Source organism: Anastrepha obliqua, chromosome 4, assembly GCF_027943255.1.
Source record: "Anastrepha obliqua isolate idAnaObli1 chromosome 4, idAnaObli1_1.0, whole genome shotgun sequence".
In the NCBI taxonomy this organism is placed as follows: domain Eukaryota; kingdom Metazoa; phylum Arthropoda; class Insecta; order Diptera; family Tephritidae; genus Anastrepha; species Anastrepha obliqua.
In genome coordinates this window covers 113,386,993-113,409,585 of record NC_072895.1, presented here as the reverse complement: position 1 = coordinate 113,409,585, position 22,593 = coordinate 113,386,993, and the positions used below count along the sequence as shown (strand labels likewise).

The window sequence follows — 22,593 nt, the reverse complement described above, 5'->3', positions numbered from 1 at the left end:
GTGGGGTTGTTGGTAAGCGGCGCTGGCTCGAAAGTTGATCGCATTGAATGCCACGTTTTGATTCATTAAATGCATACACACGGAAATAATAGTGAAAAAGTGGAAGTATGCGCTGCTGTGCTGCGAGATTACCAATCTAAAAATTGTGCATTTGCGTGCGGCCAATGGCATGTAACTGCTGAAAAAAAGTACAGCAAAAAAAGCATAGCAAAAAAAGCATAGCAAAAAAAGCATAGCAACAACAAATACAGCAGTGCGCTTTGATGACAATCAGACAATGCAAGTTAGTGAAATGACACTTTACCAGCCAACGGCCCTAAAGTCATAGTTCACACAGTCAGTGTCGTCAGTGGACTCATTCGGCGCGGTCACTCAAGCGGAAGCGCGATCAAGGCAACACAGGGCGCTCGAGTGCAATGCGTCACGCACAATAATTTCCGTTTGCAATAAAAATAAATTACTTGTAGTGGAACGAGTGTTTGCGTAGAGTAAACGCGATGCTATGCTATACACCAAAAGCGATGCGTGCGGGGCAGCCATCGTACACCACAACCCCCCGCACGCTGCTGAAGCCAATGCTGCTAATGCTGCTTTTAATGCCGCGCCTGGCTACAGTTGGTGCAATCGCCGTAGACAAGTCGGATGGTGGCAGCAATAAGCTGCAAATTGAGGAGCCCGCCGAGCCGTTGCTCGATCACACACAATCGCATTTCTTGCCAAATCGTGCCGGGATTGTGCAGCTCTTCGAGTGGAAGTTCGCCGACATTGCGACGGAATGTGAGCAGTTTTTAGGACCGCACGGCTTTGCGGGTGTACAGGTGTGTATTATTTGCCACATTCTTTTTATGCAGTTTTTTTTGCATTTTTTTGGCACTTTTCCTCACTGCACTCACTTTTACACATACACACAGGTCTCGCCTGTTGCTGAGCATTTGGTCGTGCGTTCCGCAACTGTTCGGCATCCGTGGTGGGAACGCTATCAACCGTTATCCCTTGAAATCGTCTCACGCTCTGGCAACGAGGAGGAATTCCAGCAGATGACACGCACCTGTAATGAGGCTGGTGTGCGTGTGTATGTCGATGTGGTGCTCAATCACTTCGCTGGCGCCTATGATGAGGAGACGGCGAGTGGCCAGCGTTTGCTTGAGGGTTATGCCGGTTCGACGGCCAATGCAAGTTCATATGATTTTCCGGCTTTGCCTTTTATGCGTCTGCACTTTCATAAGCCATGTGAGTTGGTGGATTATTTGGATGCTCATGTCGTGCGCAACTGTGAGCTGAATGGTTGGCCTGATCTAAATCATTATCGACTTGATGTGCGCGCTAATCTGACGGAGTTTCTCAATCGCTTGGTGGGCATGGGTGTTGCGGGTTTTCGTGTAGATGCGGCTAAGTATATTTGGCCAATTGATATTAAGGTGAGTGGGAGGATGAGATCTAATATTAAATTTCTTTTGTAAAGCAAGCTCTACAGTTACTTTATTCGGTTGAGCATTCACATGAGTAAGCATATTTTGCGATTAAGGTTTTATTAGAATCTCAAACCCTGAAAAATATGTTTTCCTTTAACTTCTTGTGAAGCATAGGGTGTCTGTACGATTCCTTAGCAATTTAAATTCGTATAAGTAGCTTCTAGCCCGCCTATTCTAGCTTGGTTATAGATGAAAACTACTTACCTACACCTCCAAGTAGGTGTTAGCTGTTTTGGTCCACGAGTGGTATTTTATTTCCCATCTACCCTGCATATCTACCGAGCTTTCCCCTTTCCGCCAGCTGGGGATGCGACCGATTGGAGACAGGCAACTCCACACGGCAAATCTCGGAAGCCCATTAAAAAAGTCAGAATAATGAAAAATATGATCCAGTCATGCTATGATTAACTCCATTGAACGCAGAATTCACAAACCAGATATTCCATTTTAGGTGTAGCGAATTTAGATATCTAGAAAATAAATAATAGAAATAAGGAAGCCATCTTAGCCTATATGAAATTTTCCTAAAAATAATTAATTTTTGTCGATCGATGTGTTACAAATTCCTCATAACTAGTTTCGATTGTACTTTCGTAGGGTACCTGCCGAGTTATTCCGGCGTAGGTGAATGGCTTCTTGCGCGTGACTTTAATTTGTCTCCCTGGTACCTTTAAAAGGTGACACGAGAAAGAAAAAAGTGAGGTTCAGGCTGATATTTGAGCGATTGATACGCATTACGAATAATGAATATGAAAAATGCTGCATGCTGCACCTTTGATTGTGTCTCAGAGGTGGCTGAAAAGGGAAAGCCGAGATCTTTGAGTCAAGTCGCAAAACCTAGGGTGTAGGCAATCTTCTTATCTCCTCTCCTCGCTATCCAGGCAGCTGCCGTAGTTATCACATAAATACCGAACGATTGAAATCATCGCCACTGTTGATAGTCGCGGCTTTTTTAGCCTTGGAAGGACCACCAAGCGCCTCGGACTCATACATGACCAGAAGGACCTAGCCAGCTTGGATAATTGCGTTCTTACTCAGCACTTTTTGCACAGATTTGAAGTCGATTTATCCAAGAGTAGGTACCCAATTCACCCATCTAAAATCCCTAACGTGTTTAGAAGAACTTTACACGCACCTGAGAGGGTTTAAGAAGAGGTTAGTGTAAACCTAAGAGCGTCTGTTCCTCTGTCTAAGAATTATGTATCCAGGCGTAGCTCGTAGTCAATGAGCTGAACTTCTTTACGATTTTCTTAATCCTCACCTATTTGCACAAAACTAACTTATCAAGCAGAGCAAAAATGCGTAACACATATAAATCAAACATTTTCCATTCAAATAAGTCCCTCATGTTGAGCTATCTTCCATAGTAACCACACGCCAACAACTACTCTCTTCGTTTCTCGCCATTGGAAATGTTAGGTAAATTATTTTCAATAGCTTTTTCTTCCGTTTCACATTTACTTGATGTCAGCCCTTGACCTTCTTGACTAAGAGGTTCATGGTGACGATTAATTTATGAGTGTCAAGACGAAGGCTTGGTCTTCAAAGCAGTACAGCTTCGTCCACACCGGTCTGTCATTCTGTTTTTATAAGTAGCTCCATAAGACAAAAGAGTTTGGACTCAATGAGCTCATAAGAATCAAGAGGATAGCTACAGCTCTATGTACCACAAGATCTGTAGCCTGATGGATCTGACTTGGGAGCTAATTAGTACTAACGCCTTCCTCTTTGTTTCTGAGAGCTCTTATGAACCAAGAGGGCGTGTATTTAATGAGCTCAACACAATCACGACGAAGGCTTGGTCTTCAAACTATGGATTACCATACAGATCTGTTGTTCTATTCTTGCATCCGTATAAACCAAAAGAGCTTGGGCTCAGTGAGTTCCTAAGGATAAAAAGAATAGCTATAGCCCTATGAACCATAAGATCTGAAACCTGATGGATCTTAGAGCTTTTTGCTTCTTAGAGTTCTTCTGATTCAAGATCGCATGTATTTAATGAGCTCATCATGCTCAAGATGATGATTTCCGCTTCAAATCTGTCTACTGCGCGGATCTTGCTTTGTTTGTACAGCTCTTTCAAGCAAAATGGCTTGGACTTTGGAGGTTTTAACTTCGAAGCCGATTACTATGTTGGCTCTTCTGTTCTGATATTACGGCTCCTGGACAAGAAAAATGATTCCTCTTCATATTCTTGTTGTCACTGGCACAGAAATTTTGACAATTTGTACATCAAATAGGTACCCAAAGTAATTACTAAATTTCCTTTTCTCACTTTTGCCAATCGCAGTTGCTGTTCAAAGGTGTCAACGATCTCAATAGCGAAGATTTCGATTTTCCAGAAAATGCGCGGCCATATGTGTACCAAGATGTTGTTGATTTGGGAGTTGATTCTATATCAAAGTAAGTGCATTCCAGAATATTAGCTGACACATTTGAACAGGTATTGAGTGGAATTGTTAAGCAAAAGCCAAATGAAGCTTCTCTATCATTTTTTAAATCTGTAGCATTTGAAAATTTGCATCAGTCATTCAATTTGCGTGGCCATTTTTTATCTACTTCCCAAATAGCTCTGATTCCCTGAAATCGGCGAATTCCTTTTATGTTTCCCTCGTTCATGTATTTTCTGCCTTCATTCTAGAACGGAATACTCCAGTTATGGCATGGTCACGGAATATTTATACGCCGCCGAATTAGCCAACATAATCAACGGCAAAGCGCCGCTTAGTTCACTAATAAATTGGGGTCCGCCAATGGGCTTCCTGCCGCATCAGCAAGCACTCGTTTTTGTTGATAGTCATGACGGGCAGCGAGAGCACGAACTTTTAGGCGCTAATCAGCTACTCTCCTACAGACAACCAAGAAAGTACATCATGGCCACTGCATTCATGTTGGCTCATCCGTATGGACGGGTTAAACGGATTATGAGCTCATATTACTTTGCAGCGCAGCAGCTAGAACAAGGACCACCAATGGAGGAAGGCGAGGCGCAGGAGGAAGTAGAGGCTGCCGAAGAAAATGGGGTTGAAGCGAAAGGGGAAGAAGCCACAGATGAAGACGCTACCATCGGCGATGCACCGCCACCACAAATACGTTCGCCAACATTTGATGAGTCGACTGGCCGCTGTGAGTTTGCCTCCGGTTGGGTTTGCGAGCACCGCTGGCCTCCCGTTGTAAAAATGCTTGAGTTAGTCAATACGCTTAGTGAGTTAGAAGATGGTGTCATGAATTTCCAAACGGATGGACCAAATCACATAGCCTTCTGTCGTGGCAACAAAGCATTCTTCGTGTTTAATAGCGATGCACAGCAAGTGTACGATGCCATAGTGGAGACTTGTCTACCGAGTGGTGTGTATTGTGATGTGATTAGCGGTGGACATGCGAAAAATAGTGGGCTTACAAGCGAATGTGCAGGAAAGCGCATAGTGGTCGATACAGAGGGTAGAGCACATATTATTTTGCCAGCAGCATTGGGGTCGAATGAGGAGACCGTCGGAAGTGATTATGATGAAGCCGATGTAGACGCGAAAGATGCCTATGAAATTGCAGTAGGCGCCGAAAGAGAATTTGGTGTGCTGGCCATATATGAAGGCTGGCGATTAGTAGATGAAGGGCAGCTGAATAAGGAAGAAACCGAAAAAGGTACTGAAGGTGCACCGGTGGATGCAGCTGAAGAAGAAACTGGTACGGAACCTGCGGCAGAGGTTGATGCAGAGGATACAGAAGATGTGGATGGCATAACAGAAATAGCAGATGTAACGCAAGAGGTCGTGTCGCCTGAAGAGTTGAGAGATGCGACGGTGGAGAAGAACGCTAAGCTGGAAGAGGTCATTGCGACTGATGCGAGCATTGAAAGTGAGCCCGCGGTTGACGGTGCACAGGCGGAAGAGGAGGCGGATGAAACAGAAGGCGGAGGAAAAGTTGTTGTAGGCAGTGATGGGGAGGAAGAAGAAGGCGGAGCTGAAGCAGGAGGTGGTGAGCCGGCAGAAGAACCGGCGGAGGGGGCAGCAGTGCCTGTGGCTGAAGATGATAATCCAGCCGAAAAGGTCGAAGAAGTTGCAGAAGATGGCGAAGTTACAGCAGGTGAAACCGAGCAGGTAGAAACCGCTGGTGTTGAAGATGAAGCTGCTAACGCTGAGGAACCGGAGGAACCAGTAGATGCACCAGTAGATGAACCAGCAAGTGAAGCAGCAAGTGAAGCAGCAGGTGAAGCAGCAGGTGAAGCAACAGATGAAGCAGCAATTGGGCCAGCAGGTGAAGCAGCAGATCAAGCAGCAAATGGAGTGGCAGACGAAGCAGCCAATGAAACACCGGCAGCAGATGAAGCAGTAGCGGACGAGCCCGCACCAGCTGACAACATACTGGCAGACGAAGATCCTCATTCAGATACAGCGGATGCTGGTGAAACGGAGCAGATCACAGAGCCTACGGAAACCCAAACTAGTGGACTTCAAGCTGAACCTGCAAACGAAGCAGGTATTATAGAGCAGGCTAAAGGAGTGATGGAGGAAATCGAGAACGGTGTGACAAACATTGTGCATGAAGTGCAGGATAAAATCGCGGGGCATACAGGCAAAGATGAAGCGGGATTGACAACAGATATTAAAGCGGGTGCGCAAAATGTGGCGAATGAAACAAAAGATGTGAGTGGGTTAATTATTTCCGAATTTTATGTGATTAAAAATTTGGCAATTCAGAGATTTCGAAATATTTATAACTGTTTGCTGATTTACGGTTTTGTTTCGAAAGTTTTATTTTTTCAAAAATTTTAATTATATGCAATTGACGCGTACAGACTTTGCTGCGTGTCTGGCCGAGCTCCTCCTCCAAGTCTTTGGGGTGTGTCTTGATATTGTTCCACTAATGGAGGAACGTATAGCTTCATGCCACCTGCGAACGGCAGATGGTGTTTTATGAGTCGGTTTTTCATGGCAGAAATACGCTCGGGTGCTTGTCATAGCCTGTCGAGAGGTGATCGCTTAACGTTTTCCATACTTTCCGGTTTCATAGGCCAAGAATTGATTTATAATTTTATTTGCATATTTTCCTTAGAAACCTAGCTACCGCAGATGTTTTTCAGCACAATTTTTTTCTCAAAAATTCGTCAAATCTGTCGTGAAGGTAGCATATTTCCTTCTACAGTGAAAAACATAGAGTTCAATGCCTTTTTCAAAGGCTAAATGAGTTTCATGGGTATCTAATTACATGGCAAAATTACTCGTTAGGTCTAATGCTTTTAAAATTTGGGCCAAATCTCTTACGTTTGCCTTAGAAAACAAGCAGCCAGCTAACATTTGTCCCGAAATTGTTTCCAAAATTTTAAACTTTTTATCAAAGATTCTTCTACGATGTAAGCTCTGGAATTGTATGCTGCCTTCGGGGCACAAAAGATATTAAAAATCTTGCTACATAATTTCGAAAAGCAGAAAACATATCATTAAAATCTAGCTTAACATGAAACTGATTAGAAATGCATGTCATAGTCTAATCGATGATCACTAAAAAGCATTTCCCTTGAAGTCGCCATGGTTTCGCTATCAGCAATCATTTAGCTGCATATTTTTCTCACCGAATAATTTTGTACAGTTTTTCTTTCAGTTGTAAGGAAATGACGAAAAAACGTTGAACCCTGTGGCTACTGTTTTGTTTCCTAATAAAATGCAATCTCTTTGATTTGGAATTTGCTGCACATCAGACAGTAAACCTTCAAGATTTTGAGTTTCCATTATTGTGCCTTTTATTCATGGCAGCGCATAGAAAAAATTAAAATGTATTCCAATTCTTACAAGTACTTTAAAACACTAGTCACATTTATCCAAGTCTCTGCTATCAAAGCAACTCCAATTAAATTTTCAACTTATGTTAAAACGAAAAATGGGAAGTCATACCTCACCCGCCATAGATGCCAGATGGTTCTTTTCAGCTTTCTCTGTTTCTGTCTGTAACAAAATTTCCTATTAACCCTCAGAAAGCCTCAAATGATGAGAATTTTTTTCATTACCCGATTGGTGGGCCGCCAAAAATTTGTGGTAATCTTTCACAGAAAGCATGCGCTGGCTATATAAATTTACCTATATACAGCTGTGCCCAAAATAATAGGAGCGCATTAAATTACCAATAATTAACTATTTTTTTGTATGTTTCTACATAAATTTAGTGCATTCAACAACAAAAACCATAAAACTCAAAGCTCCAAACTTTGCACAAAACTCACAAAAATTTAATAAAAAAAAAACAAAAAATACGTCAAAATTTTAAGAAAATTTTTAGAAAAATTCTAAGTGTGCAGTTTTGCAACATATTCAATATTGATAAATTTTAAAGTCTAGATTTCAAACGACGCAAAATTTTTTTTGATTTTTGACACTTTTTTTTCGCTGAGGTATTGAGATATAATTTTCGCTTCTATATAAAAAAAGGCTTTCGGGCGTATGCTCTGTGTGGAAGAAAATTCTCAAACCTTATACGAAACAAATAAAAAATTGTCAAAAACCAATTAGATTTTTGAACGACTTCATTTTGTTATAATAAAATTTAAGAAGCTATAAAACTGTATATCCAGAAATTTTTTGAAGATTCGAAAAGCTAAAAATTTTGATGAACGTTTTTGTGAATTTGATGCAAAGTGTGGAGCTTTGAGTTACAGTACCTGGTTATTGAATTATGACCGATGATAAAAATGACATATTTATGGCTTTGAGAGCGAATAAAAAGCAAACGGTTTTAAAGCATTTAAAAAAGTTTACATATTTGTTTTTATTAAAAACTTTTTGAAATTTTAGCATTAAAAATATTTATTTTAAACTAATATTTCGTGGCTCCTCCCCTTGCTGTTAAGACGGCCGTTGAGGCATACTGGCTACGCACTGCGTTATCTTCCTCTTAAGATTTTGGTCATTATATCACACATCTTCGATGTTTTCCTTAAGCTATTGTATTGTGTTATTATTCCGCTGATATACTACCGATTTGAGGTATGCCCAACAATTTTCGAAGGGGTTAAGTTCCGATGAATTACCAGGCCATGGCATGGCCATTATTTCCATTGAGTTCAGACAATTCATGCTCATCCTGGATGTGTGACATGGAGCTCCATCTTGCATAAAGGTGTATTCGTCTCTCGGACACTTCAGGGTTTCTAAATATGGCAGCAGAACGTTTTCCAGCACCTCCACGTACTGGACAGAGCGCATTGTTTCCTCAACAAAATGTAGTGGACCTGGACCCTCTGAGGTTATACAGCCCCAAACCATAACACTGGGGGGGTGTTTGAACCTTGGAAACACACAATTTGCTGTTTTTTGTGATCGCTTCCAATCGGTATTCCTCGCTGGAGATGATCTGTAAGAAGAAAAACACAACCACAAAAAAGTGTGAATATTCACATCTTCTTACTACTGCTATTTGAGAAAGAAAAAACATGTTCTTTTTAAACTTACTTTTTTCCAATATTCCGCGTCTAAGTCCCTGTGAAGTTGTGCCCAAAGTTTCCACCGATTTCGCATACACGGTGTCAGTTTTGACTTTTTTGCTGGTCGTCTCCAAAAAAGTCCATTTTCGTATAAGCATCGTCGTAACGTTCTTTCCGAAATATTTACTCCAGATTCCTGAACCTCTCTTAAAATCATTCGATATGAAGCATTTCTGTTCCAGAGAACTGTTTGGACGGTTTTGCGATCCTGCCTGGTTAAGGTGATGCGTTCTCGGCGACAATTTTGGCGATTGTTTGAAGTTACCGCTAAAATGTTGTTGGTATTATTCAACTTTTTGGCAACATTTACCACAGACGCCTTGGATATTCCAACGGTTCTTGCTATGTCTGCATAGCTCATGTTCTTTACTTTCAAAAGAACTGCGATTTGTTGCTTTTGTCTCGATGTCAAATCCGACTTTCGGCCCATTTTCTAAAAAAAACTGGTTAAATTGAAAAAAAGGATAATCCACGTGTCGAATTCAAAAGATATGTATATTTTGTACTTACTGTTGTTATATTTTAGATATACCTATGAATATTCACTATTCAATTCTTTCACTTTTCCGACCATCTCAATTAGTTTTTTTATGCTCTTCACACAAGATCGAGTTAATTCGCACTGGCACTTGCACACTTAACTTTTCGCTTATAAGCAAAAAAACTGATCCTTTTCTAATCGTCGCAGGCCAATTGACCGGAAATTCTTAAAAACATCTAAGAACAGGTTAAAAACCCCTTAATACCATTTTTCATTTGGAAAAGCCCAAATTAGTTTGAAAAATGTACCTGATATTTGAAGTTTTCAGAAAAAATGCCATCGGTCATAATTCAAAAATTGTTAATTAGTAATTTGTCGCGCTCCTATTATTTTGGGCAACATATATGCCCAATTAATTATTTTTTTTTTAGACTACAATAAAATTTCCAAATCTGAAATTTTTCTTTGGCTTTTCTTAATAATCTTTTTTTATTTTCCATTTCTGCAGATCATTGCAAAAGCCGGCTTCAATACAAATGGCGCTGGAAGATCACAAAGGTATGAACTTCCTTCGGCGAAATCTTCGCTTTCACTGAATCCTCGTTAGAAACATAAATACAATTACTAATATATATAAGAATTCTAATGTGTTACTTATACATTTACTCTCTATTTCAGCATCCAATTGCGCAGTTTAGCAATTTTAATCGGTGTAATTTTAATAAATTTTTACAGCACTTAGATTAACTTAAAACCCAATCCGCATGCTTTTTTATTGGGGGGAATTTTTTTATTTTTATTTTATTTTACATTGCGACTAGTTACAAAGAAAAATTTCATTAACTAACGAGCAATTTGTTTAGAATTTAGAAAATAAGGTATATTCAACAATTAACGCTAAGGTGTGGTTAGTACATTAAGTCGTTGGGCTTTTTGCGTTTCAGCCTTCTTCTCCAATTAACTGGATTAACAAGAATAGAGGCCTCCGTATTGACGTGGTTTTTTAATCTTTCATCGTGGGCTTTTGCTGTCTTTTTTATTTTGTCTGCCACCGAGCCAATATTTAGGTCGCGTTCAAGATCGGAGCTACGGATATACCACGGAGCACCGACTGCATATTTATATTTAATAATTTTATTTTGGAGCCTTTGTATAGATTGAATGTTACTTTGGCTGGAGCAGCCCCATAACTGTGCGCCGTAGGACTATACAGGCTTCAGAATTTGTTTGTATATAATGATTTTATTATTGGTGGATAGTGCTGATTCCTTTTCCATAAGCCAATACATATTTCTGTATTTTAATTCCATTTCTTCTTTCTTTTGCTTTACATGGTCGTTCCATCTTAGCTTGGCGTCTAGAGTCATGCCCAGATACTTTGCAGTATTTGAGTATGGAACCTGTCTACCATTTAAATATATTGGAACATATTTGATTTTGGTTTGGGTGAAATTTATATGCACAGACTTGCATTCATTTAATTTAATATGCCATTTATTGGTCCAGTCATATATTTCATTTATGGCTAATTGTAATTGTGATGTCGATGTGTTTTCCGTGTTTCGTATCGAAAGAATAGCTGTATCGTCGGCAAAAGTAGCTGTTACGCAGTTTGAATTGCATGGCAGATCGCATGTAAAGAGCAAATACAATAAAAGACTAAGTACGCTTCCCTGGGGAACCCCTGCTTTGATTGGTTTGTGACATGAATATGAATCTTCTTGTTTTACTCTGAAGTAACGGTCGGATAAATACGAATGTGGGATGGTGAAGTACTGCTTGGGTAGCAACGCATTTATTTTCTTCTGTAGCCCATAGTGGCATACTTTGTCGAACGCCGAACGCGGATATATATCAAGGAATACCGCAGAGCAGGTTTTTCTTTCTTCAAAAGCATTTTCTATTATTCGCACTATCCTATGTACTTGATCGATAGTCGAATGCTTCGTGCGGAATCCAAATCGGTACATCGGTATAATATTCTTGTTTTCTATTATTATGTTGATCCTTTTAATTAACAATTTTTCCACCATTTTCGATAGTATTGGAAGAAGCGAGGTAGGCACTGTGCAACAAAATTCAACTTTTTCAAAGTAGCAAAAGGTTACCAACGGAATAGCCCTAAAAAGGGATTGCCCAAGGAATATGGGCAAATATTATACATATAAGGTGGCGCAAAATTAATCATCTGATTTCGTTTTTGAATAACTTATTTACTAAATAAAAAAAATATTTCGAGTGAAGAAAATCTTTATTTTGACCTTTACGCGCTCGACTGCTTATCTGTCTGTTTACTGCAGCTGTTTAGTTCTCACAAGTGTCAAATTAATAGGTTTGACGCACAGCACCATTTGCAAAAACTATAAATCTTCTAGGAGGGTGACTAATTTTGCGCCACCTTTTATTTAATAGAACATTTTTTTCTTCTGGCTTAAACCAATTTTTATAGAACAGACGACGCCACTTGCAAAAATTGTAATCTTCCGATAGGGTGATTAATTTTGTGCCACCTTGCATTTAACAGAAAATTTATTTATTTCTTCTGGCTTAAACCAATTTTTATAGAACAGACGACGCCATTTGCAAATATGATAAATCTTTCGATAGGGTGATCAATTTTGCGCCACTTTGTTATAACAGAAAATTTACTTGTTTCTTCTAATATAGCTTAAATCAATTTTTATTGATCAGATGACGCCTTTTAAAAAAATGACAGATCTTTCGATAGGGTGATTAATTTTGCGCCATCTTGTATTTAAAGGACATTTTTTTTTCTTCTGGCTTAAATCAACTTTTAGTGAACAGACGACGCTATTTGCAAAAATGACAGATCTTTCGATAGGTGATTAGTGTTGCGCCATCTTGTATTTAAAGGACATTTTTTTTCTGGCTTAAATCACTTTTATTGGACAGATGACACCTTTTGAAAAAATTATAAGTTTTCCGATAGGGTGATTAATTTTGCGCCACCTTGTATGAAAGTATTTAACAAGAAATATTTTTTTCTTCTGACTCTGGGCAATTTGAAGCTTTCTTCAAATGCTTTCTTCTATATGCAAGTTAAATGTACCTACTTTCAAGAACATTCCTTGGAATAGGCTGAGATCGAGCCAGTAAAGAAGTGAACCATGGCCACAGCTTAAAAACTTTGCCCATAACGTGAGCGTTCCTTTATCTTGATACAAAATCTGGCTTAGATCAACTGCAAGAGAAACGATGTGCGGGGCGACGAGTCATATCTGGCTGATGTTATATTAAAGAAGATTTCAGCAGTAAGGACTCTCTTTTGACCGTTTCTGACACATCGTGTTGCGGTGGGTACTACCACTTCTCACTATCGTTTGAGAAAACACTGTAAATGCATGAGCTTCTTCAATCTATTTTTTTGTATGCCGGTCAGACTTGTTATCCACAGTTCTTAAAGGAAACTCATTGACTATAACATGGAATTAGAGCCCGCTGAAGTGGCATCCCAATGGACCGTCTGCCACTTAATGAGGAATGAAACCAATGTTTATGCTTTTTATAACGAAATTCGTATTTACATATATACAGAGTTTGATTGAAAAGTAATGAGCCTTCCCGCGCGGACCGTCTGCCAAGCGATTAACCGAATCGGCTGGTGGGGGAAAATGATCGTTGGACCTTCCCCTTCCACTAGAAGCCGGTCCCAGTTCGCTGGCAAAAACGGTGCAGTCAACATCGCCCCGCGCGTGAAAGCTGTTTTAAAAGTGTGTTAGGGTTTTGTAGTGGCGAAAATTCAGCTGATCATCTTTTTCGACTCTCGAGGCATCGTCCACAAGGAGTTTGTACCTCCAGGAAGCACTGTAAACGCGGCATTTTACAAAGAAGTGCTCCTTCGGCTGTGATTTTTAAAATCCCTGAATACAGGAAAAATTTTGTGAAATTCCTCTAAATACGATTTTTTCTTGAAATTCTTATATAAATGTTATAGCATCGAGAAATCCATTTTTGACGTTTATTTTTACCTAAAATTTGCGCTGGGGGTAAAATATGGTACGAACGGCGAAACAAATGGGGAAAAATCATTTTTGCTATGTATGTACAGCGGACTATAAAATCACAAAATATTAATTATGCAAAAAAAAGAAAACATATCTGTAGGCTAAAAATTCATGCGGGCTTGGTTATGGCAGGTGCAAACATTCACTAACTTTTGCGGTCATCAAATAAGAAGAATCATTTTTCTCTGACATACCCAATGATCAAAAAGTACCGGGAAGGTGATGTTTACAGATGCTGTACCTCGCAAACGGCCGGAAATGTGGGGAAACAATTCTTGGATTTTGCATGATGATTACGCGCCATCGCACCGAGCCCAATTTGTGCTGGATTATTTGACCAAACACCAAGTAAATACCACCGTGCAAGCACTGTATTCATTTGATATGGCCCCGTGCGACTTCTTGTTTTCCAAGTTGAAGTTAGCACTTCGTGGAAGAAGATTTCAGTCGATATAGGATATCAAAGAGAATGCGACGAAGGAGCTGACAGCCATCGCTTCGTCGGCCTACCAGGAGGAATGGGTTAAGCGTTGGCACATGTGTGTTGCTTCAGACGGGTCATATTTTGAAGGAGATAAAATAAATTTGCCTGAAATTTAACTCTGTTTTGTTTTATTTGAATATTCCTGGTACTTTCTGATGATAGGGTACATAGTTCTTGTCACTCGTTGCCATGTTCCGTTGGTAGTTCCTTGTTGAAAATGTTTTATGCTTCATATATAGGGTTATTCAATAGGTGCGCTTCAACTTTTTTCCGATAGGGAGGGCGAACGTCGCAATATTTTTTATTTTTCGCTTGTCATTTGTAAACTTCATTAGTATACATTTCATCATGGAACGCTACACACTTGAGCAACGATTGCAAATCGTGCAAATTTTTTATGAAAATAATCGTTCTGTTGCTGCTACTTTAAGAACATTACGGCCATTTTACGGTCCATTTAACAAGCCGTCCCGTTTTGGGGTTATGTGAAGTCATTGGTCTACAGTAACAAGCCGGTGACGATTTGTGAGCTCAGAGCCAATATTGAACACGAAATTGCTGGAATTTCGGCCGATTTATGCAAAAGAGTGGTCGAAAATTGGGTTCAACGATTGGACTTCGTAAAACGTACACGCGGTGGTCATGCAAAAGAAATCGAATTTCATACTTAAATGTATATGTTCAAACTCGATAATAAAAAAAACATTTGTTAAAAAAGTCAAACCGTTTGTGTTTTATTCAAAAAAGTTCAAAAGTTGAAGCGCTCTTACTGAAAAAACCTATATAAGAACCTATGCGTTCGCATAAGAAAAAGTAGTCTTTGACCACCCCTAAAATATTATTTTATTTTTTATTTTTTTTATTATTATTTGTTTTAGTGTTGTACAGTATAATCTTCATGCTCATTTTATTCCCTTACTTTTATTTTATTTTTTCAATTTCCCATATCAATTTATACAAAAGAAAAACGCAAGAAAATAAGAAATTGCAATTGACAATTGGTAGTCGGCAAATGTTGATCGTCGGATAATGTTCACTAAGCAGTTAAAGTAAAAAAAGGCAACTAAACTATTAAAGAATAGTAAAATATATAACAGTGAAATATAAAAAAGAAAAATAGCAAATAGAAAATATATCCCATAAGTGTAAAAAATAGCAGGTAGCTCGATTGCCATGTACTTATACATATAAAAATAGCTTATCGCTAGTTGACCATCTACTACAATGGCATACCCACAGCCTCGCCTTCGCCAGAGGCTACTGAAAAGTCGCTACACCTTTCTTGTGAGCGCTAAATCGCGATTGCCGTAACGTTTACAAAGTTGCAATAAATTGAAAACGGAAATGAAATGTAACCCATTCAAGGCGAAATGAGCGACCCAGTAGCCAGTCACCAGCAAAACGGAATCGTGCAATTCAATTCAATCGCACTTAGGTAGGCAAACACGCACACACACATTCACATAGGCAGAGCGCTAGCGTAGCTGGCTCATGAATTGAAGTGCTATTTAGTGGCAGGCTTGGTGCTATAATGGTATTTTTTGTTGTTGCTGTTGTTGCTGCTGCATGGCTATTTGAGTTGGAGTACACACACTTACACATACATACATGCATTTGTGTAACTTGCTTTACGTCGTTTTCGAAGTGCACCTCCTTGGCTTGCCTGCTTCTTCTCCTTTTCCTCTCCCCTTTTCTCTGCGCTCTCCGCTCTCACTCACACTCAATTACAAGCTTCGCTATCGTTGAATTCAATTATGGCTCTATTCTACAACATTACCTTCAATACTTAGCAGTTGCCAGCAACTAACAAGCACAATCAACATCAAATACTACAACAACAGCAACAAGAAAAAGTGTTGTTCCAACAAGTAAATATGTTGTCAACAATTGCAAATCTCTCCTTACAGGTGCCCAAGCTACTGCCCGCATGGCGTTTGTTGGTGTGTGCGCACTGCTTATCTCACTATTTTCTAGTTAGGCGATGCGGAAAAGTTGTCAGTGATGGCATCACTAATCGGTAAGTACAGTGAAGAAGTTAGTACCATAAAGCGTTTAATTCTTTGAAATGCTTAGGTATTTGGGCATTTCATTTGGTAGCTATAAAAACAAATAATTTGAGATTACAATTAACTGATTGCATTTTTAAGTGTTGCGTAAATATTTATGAATATGTCACTCATTTGCTGTGACCAAAAAAAATGAAATGTCAGGGGAAAATGGCCTCAAAGGTTTAAATTTACTAAGCCTTCCTTAACATTTTCACCGATAGTCAAGCCGCGATCAAGGCCCCGACGACGCCATTGTGCAGATCCCAACTAGTAAACTTCTGTAAAGAGGATATCAAGTCTCTTGGGTGCGCAGGTAATATTGCTCTGACCTGGGTTCCTGGGCATAGGAACATAGAGGAAAATGAAATTGCGGTTGACCTTGCCAGGAAGATGTCGACTGACTTGGTCTCAAAGACGCGCTTGCCCGCTCATCGGTATCCCCGTGACTGTTGTTAAAGGGGAAATGCTCAACGTATTTCTCAGGAAAGCGCAGAAAAGATAGAGTTCCATTTCTTCATGTGCTATTTCGGAAACTCTTTGGCCCAGTACAATAGAAGGAGGACTCACAATGTCCTTTGAACTCCACGGCATTCAATTTCCAAACTCGTAGTTATGTTTACCGGTCATGGGATGATCGGCACGCATGCAAAAAAGTTAGGTTTACCATTTAACCTCCATTGCAGAAGCTGTGGAGATCTTTCAGATAAGGAGACTGTTGAGTACTTTCTCTGTAATTGTTCGGGTTTAGCAGCTAGACGGTTGAGGTCAGTGGGTGCTCCTCTCCTCGACAGCTTGGGGCAGTGCGCCAACCTAGATCACATCAACATTCTCTACAGCATCTACCCGTTGGCGATCTCAAAATGGTATCAAAACGGTGCTTTAGTGCTACTTGAGGAGTGCCAGACAGGTACTTCAATCATTTCACTTACCTACCTAAAAAATAAAAAAAGCTCTAGAACCAGACCAGCCAACACTTCTATAAAATCGATCGCTTAGTCCGAAGATCCACATGATCCAATGATAATGGAGATAATAATGGTTCGTATGTAAATTATTATCCAATGAAAATTTGTTAGTTTACACTGTCCAGGTTTAGAAGCTTACATTACGCTCCTCTAGGTTAGTTTAGGTAACAGTAGTCAGCCGTCCCTTTGACAATGTAGAGGGAGCCACTTAGGTCTAAATACCCATTTTGATACCACTTGCTTGGGCGCAAGTCTCTCCTCTCTCCCGATGTGGTGTCGCACTGATAAACAATGAAGTTGTGGATGTTGGCAAATTCCAAGTCAGTGAGACATCCAAAGAAGAAAGAGTTTAGATAGTGAAGTCACTATTCTCACGACAGTCAGTTCTACGTAAGCGGAGTGACCCGGATTTATATCCGGCCAAGGACTTGGACTCCGCATCTCCGCATCCCTATCCCCCTCGTTTCCGCAGCTATGACTGATACCATACCATGCCATGCAAAAGTGCCCGGTGGTGATGTCAACCACTGTACTAATGGAAGATCGGTCTTGGTTGATCAAGGGTCTAGTTCTGTGTTTACAAGTTTTACCACAGATCTGTTTAATTACCTCACAAGTGGGCTCAGTGGTCCATCTAGTATTGGCCTGCACATTGAAGACCGACCTGATCGAGAGCTTGCTTGGGAGTTAAAGGGTGCCCACATAGAGGACAAAGTGGATCTATTTAAGATCAGGTTTCTACCCTAAGAGCTCGTTAGAATAATCTGGAACAGATGATGGTTGCTGCGAGGCCTTTTTGCCTTGTTCATCCACGTCCAAATAGTGGATAATAGGGTACTGTTAATATAGTAAGAAATGGAGATTACCATCATCATTCGGCACTACAGCTCTGTGCGGGCTTCGGCCTGCTGTTGTTGACTTTGAGTTTCCTCATAACATCTTCTAGTTTGGCAATCCATCTCGGTATTGGTCTGCCTTTTGCTTTCGTTGCAAATGTTTTATCGTCAATTATTTTTCGTTGAGCTCGCTTGTGGTCCATACTCATGATATGACCTGGTCATCTTACTCTTTGAGCTTTGATGAACCATGCAACATTTTCCCCTCGAATAAGTTGGTCCAGTTCATGGTCCCATCTAATAAGAGATGGAGATAGCGACGCTCAATTTGAAGAATGCCGTGAGAGATTACTTACTTAAATTTAGCTGTAAATCATTGGTGCGGCATCAAATTGAACAGTTACCGAGAGTAGATTGAATCTGAACAGACTGAGAGGAGCGATTTGAAATGGTACCTTAAATCTTCACATCATCAGCATGCAAAAGAAATTTAGAGTAAGCAAAGCATGTCGATTTGTTATTGATAAAAATAAAAATAAATATTTGTCATTTATTTTCAGAATTTATATTTTTACAACGCCACTGTCTGCACTACCTTATAGCAACTTGCACCTAACTAAAAAAGTATACAAATGTAAATGGCATCCACAAATATATAAAATTTGTGAACGAAGTGTAGCCAGAGGTGACCAATTTGGGTTCCAAATAGCACTTGGCTGTCATAGGCAGTGGGTTACTTAGTGAGAAAGTTGGTGGTGTGATGCGTTGCATAAGTAAGTCAGCTGTGTTCAAATGGACTTAAAAAATGTTAAAATACAAAAACAAGACACAAAATAATAATAATAAAATAAAAGCAGCAAATAGTGCAGCTTTCATCTAAGATAACTGCAGCTTATAAAGCTGGAAATAGGGGGGAACTAACAAAAGTTCGGAACGAAAAAAAAAAAAAATTGGCGCGTACACTTCTGTTAGGTGTTTGGCCAAGGTCGATGGTATACCTCATTTTTATAAAAAAATTTAAAGTATTATTAGTTTTATTGTAGTCTTGCAATACTCCATTTAAAACTTCAGAAAAATCCGTTAGAGTGGAGACGAGAAAACGTAAAGTAATTGGTTCAATGTCTGTAGAAATTCCGCCAGCGACGCAGCTGGAAATTCGTTACTAAAAACTTTACAGCATTCGACGACAAGTCTGTAAAAATTGTCAATGAGTTCCTATGCAGGAAATGGAAAGATGGAGACTTCATCTTCTAAGACTATTTGTAAGTGGTACCAAAGATTCCAGACTGGACAGGCCTCGAAAAGGACAGTGAAAATCGTCGACCGACGAGATAAAAGTGGCCCTGATGAAGTGAAAAATGAACGGAGATCCTCAAATGATATAGGAAATCATGTGTATGTAGTGAATCGAGCTTAAATGTCATGGCAATAACGCAAATATTGCACAATGATTTCTAACACACAAAGAAATTTGCTCGATGAGTACCACGAATTTTTAATGAAAGTAAAAAAGTGTAAATTTTGTTCAATACTTTTTAAGAAAATTCGAAAGTGCGGAGTCTAGTAACTTTAATATGATCGTAGCAGGTGGCGAAGCTTGGTTTTTTAAGTATGACGCTGAAACCAAACAGCAACCCATGATTTGGAGTCCGAAAAGCCAAATCCACCTGTGAAAGCCAGGCAGAAAAAGTCAGTAACAAATGTGATGATCTCGGTTTACTTCATCAGAGCAAAAAATGTTGCCGCCATTCTAAAAAATTTTTTTCAGACAGTAACTGCCAAATGGTATACTGAAAATTTCTTACCAAAAGTGTTCAAAAATTTACTTAAAAATAGGAAAAAAACGAGGAACTGCGCCGCTACTTTTTACGCCACGCAAATGGGCCAACTCACACCGCTGAGATGAAAAAAAGGATTTCATTGCGAGATTCGTTCATTCGTTTAGAAATTCATTCTCCGTATCTAGCGCCGGGGGATTTCTGGGGATTTCCAAAAATTAAAAAAGTCGAGAGGAAAAGTCTTTCGTAGCAATGAAGAGATAATAAATGCGGTTAATGCTGAACTTGTCTTCTTTAAATCTTTAAATCTTCTTAAAATGCCTAAGCACTTAAAGCGATCATCGTCTACTGCGTCGAGTGGTATGATCACTAAAATAATCCTTTCTCTTTCTGGAGAGACACTATTCCCGGGACTACTTTCTGCATTACTTCGGGAGGGCCCCAGAAAGGCGTCCATGAAGTGTTCCAATTCTATTCACCTACGTCTGGGTCCATCGTATTTGTAGCCAGCTTTCATGCTATAGGCTCATCTTCTTGTCTCTCTATCTGTGCGGTTTCGCTTTGTTGGACCGTGTCGAGGTCTATCTTTTTTTCCGTAGCACGTCCTCTGTGTATCTCTTTACCGCGTTCCAGCTGTGCTCGCGATCGAGCATTTTACTGAGTATGTCGCTAATCTGCTTCCTCAGAGCATTTGCTTCCTCGAGCCATCTTTCACAACTAAAAAACGTGTGTTCAGCGTCTCGCTTGGCGCTTTGCAGCATATGCTCTTGGGACGGACCACTTACCTTGCCCATGCAAGTTTACCTTGCCTAGGCACCTCCGGAAGTATCCGTGGCTCGAGAAAAACTAAGTTAAGACGTAATTCACTTCACCGCAGTTCATATGGTCCGATCTGCCTATTGATGGAATGAGTTTCGTCTTCCATCTGCCACTCGGTTCAGTGTCCCATCGACTTTGCCGCCGCAGAATGGTATGGCATCTCCGCTCTGTGACATTAGGGATGACATGTTTCTTCTTAGAGTCCCACGCATCCATTCGTTGCCGCGCCATTAGGTCGACCGGTATCTCCACACTGATCACAAAGACTGCAGCGCCAGAGACAGTGCCGTAGGTTGAAGTAACTCTGAGCGCCGCTGTTCGTTGCACAGCCTCCGGTGCTTTGCGCTTGGCTTTGCAGTTTAGCACAATTTCCCATACTTCGCTACCGTACAGGGGAATTGAGTGTGTGGCCGCCATGGTTAGCCTTCTTTTGCTCTGTGTTGGCCCACTAATGTCTGCCATTCATCTACTTAGCATTGCCGTGACTTTTGTTGATTTGGTACCGGCATGCCATATCTGGGCCCAGAAAGTTTGCATTCAAATTGAATACATATGTCTTTCACTACTTTTTCGGTCACTAGGGACGTGTCGCTTATTTGCATGCTGTCGCCGAATAGCATGTGACCTCGTCTCACTAAGTACTTATGCCACAGGACAGATGGTCACGGTGTTTCTTACTGAAGTCTATGCCATCTTGAACGTGGCGTACTGGCTAATTGAGGAGCAGCAGTATTGGAATTTGTAGTGGCAGTCAAGCTGCACTGAAAGCCCTTGCTAACCCACGCTGCTCTTCGAAGTTAGTCGGTGAATGTAAGACAAAACTGTACAGAGTTGCAAAACACAACAAAGTTAGTCTTATTTGGTTGCCTGGACATTGTGGTATTGCAGGCAACGAGTTAGCTGATAAGTTGGCAAATGAAAGCTCTGCAAGTATGCCACTAGACCCTGAACCCTTTCTAGATGTCGATTCCGCATCGATTCAACTATGGATTGAGGACTTCAAGAGGTCTACCCATAGAGGACGTTGGTCTGCGTTGAACTCGTGCAGAGTAGCCAAGTGCTTTGTGAAAGAGCCAAACAGGAAAATAGCGACCTTTCTCCTAAAACTAAGCAGAAAGGACCTGAAAGTACTGGTGGGTGTAATCACAGGCACAGCGTCTGTGGTCAGCATTTGGTTACCATGGGGGTCGTAGACAGCCCGATATGCCTATCCTGTCGTGAGAATGACGACACTGCAGAGCATTTTCTATGTAGCTGTCCTGCATTTTCCAGAATCAGACTTAGAATATTGGGTTGCGATATAAGTTCATATTCTTCTTCTTCCGGATCTCTTAAGATTCATCAATGATTCCAAGAGATTTGTGGAAGAGTGACTTCAAACTAATTGATCCGTCTTACCACCCACATTTTATCTTTCCTATCTCTATTCTTTCTACTGAAATCTATCCGGGTGTAATACAATGGCCTCCTGACTGAGTGCTTGGACTTGTCCAATCCCCCACAAATCTTATCTAATCTAATACCTCGTCTGATCAGGATAACTTCGGTCTTATGTTTGGCGAGTTCTAGGTCATGACCCTCAATCCATATTTTCGTCCTTATCAAAATTATAAAATTTTAATTAAAATTATAAATAAAAATTATAAATAATCTAAATTATAAAATTATGAAAAATGTATCCATTTTCAATTCAATTTACCGAACTTTTGTTAGTCACCCCATATAGTCGTGCACAGCGCAACAAAACGATAGCATGCCAAAATGTTTGTCAGGTTTGACTATATTTTTATTTTATGTTTTGAATATTCATTTTTATTGCATAAAAGAACGGTTCATTGCCTAACGAAAACCATTTAAATCCATAGTTCATGTTTTATAACACCGGCCCTTCAAAGTTAACCACCCTTTAGATAAGGAACTATTTGCATTTGGTGGTCTTTGGAGGTGTGCCGCCGAAGCCACAGCGGCCATTTGGCCAATATTTTATTACATATGTAATTGAGCCATACCAGTATTATCATAATAAAGAAAAATAACAATAATTTCTTAAAAAAATTGTATTTTATCAAAATCAACACCGGCCATTGAAAGTTAACCACCCTTTACAAAAATTAGGAATTAGGAAATTTACTTATAGTCTGGGTTTCTAGAAAAAAAATGTATACGCAGTTTTATAACTTATTAAATTTAACTGAAATAAAGCGCAAGTTTTAA

General features: G+C 40.0%; 1 protein-coding gene across 1 annotated transcript; it reads left to right on the top strand.

The window, feature by feature from the left end:
• The first annotated feature begins 361 nt into the window (after positions 1–361).
• LOC129244670 (uncharacterized) lies at positions 362–10,182 on the top strand. Its single transcript, XM_054882440.1, has 6 exons — positions 362–818; positions 912–1,418; positions 3,763–3,875; positions 4,114–6,115; positions 9,933–9,982; positions 10,103–10,182. The coding sequence occupies exons 1-6, from the start codon at positions 498–500 to the stop codon at positions 10,164–10,166; spliced, it is 3,057 nt and encodes a 1,018-aa protein (XP_054738415.1). The 5' UTR covers positions 362–497; the 3' UTR covers positions 10,167–10,182.
• Positions 10,183–22,593: the final 12,411 nt, after the last annotated feature.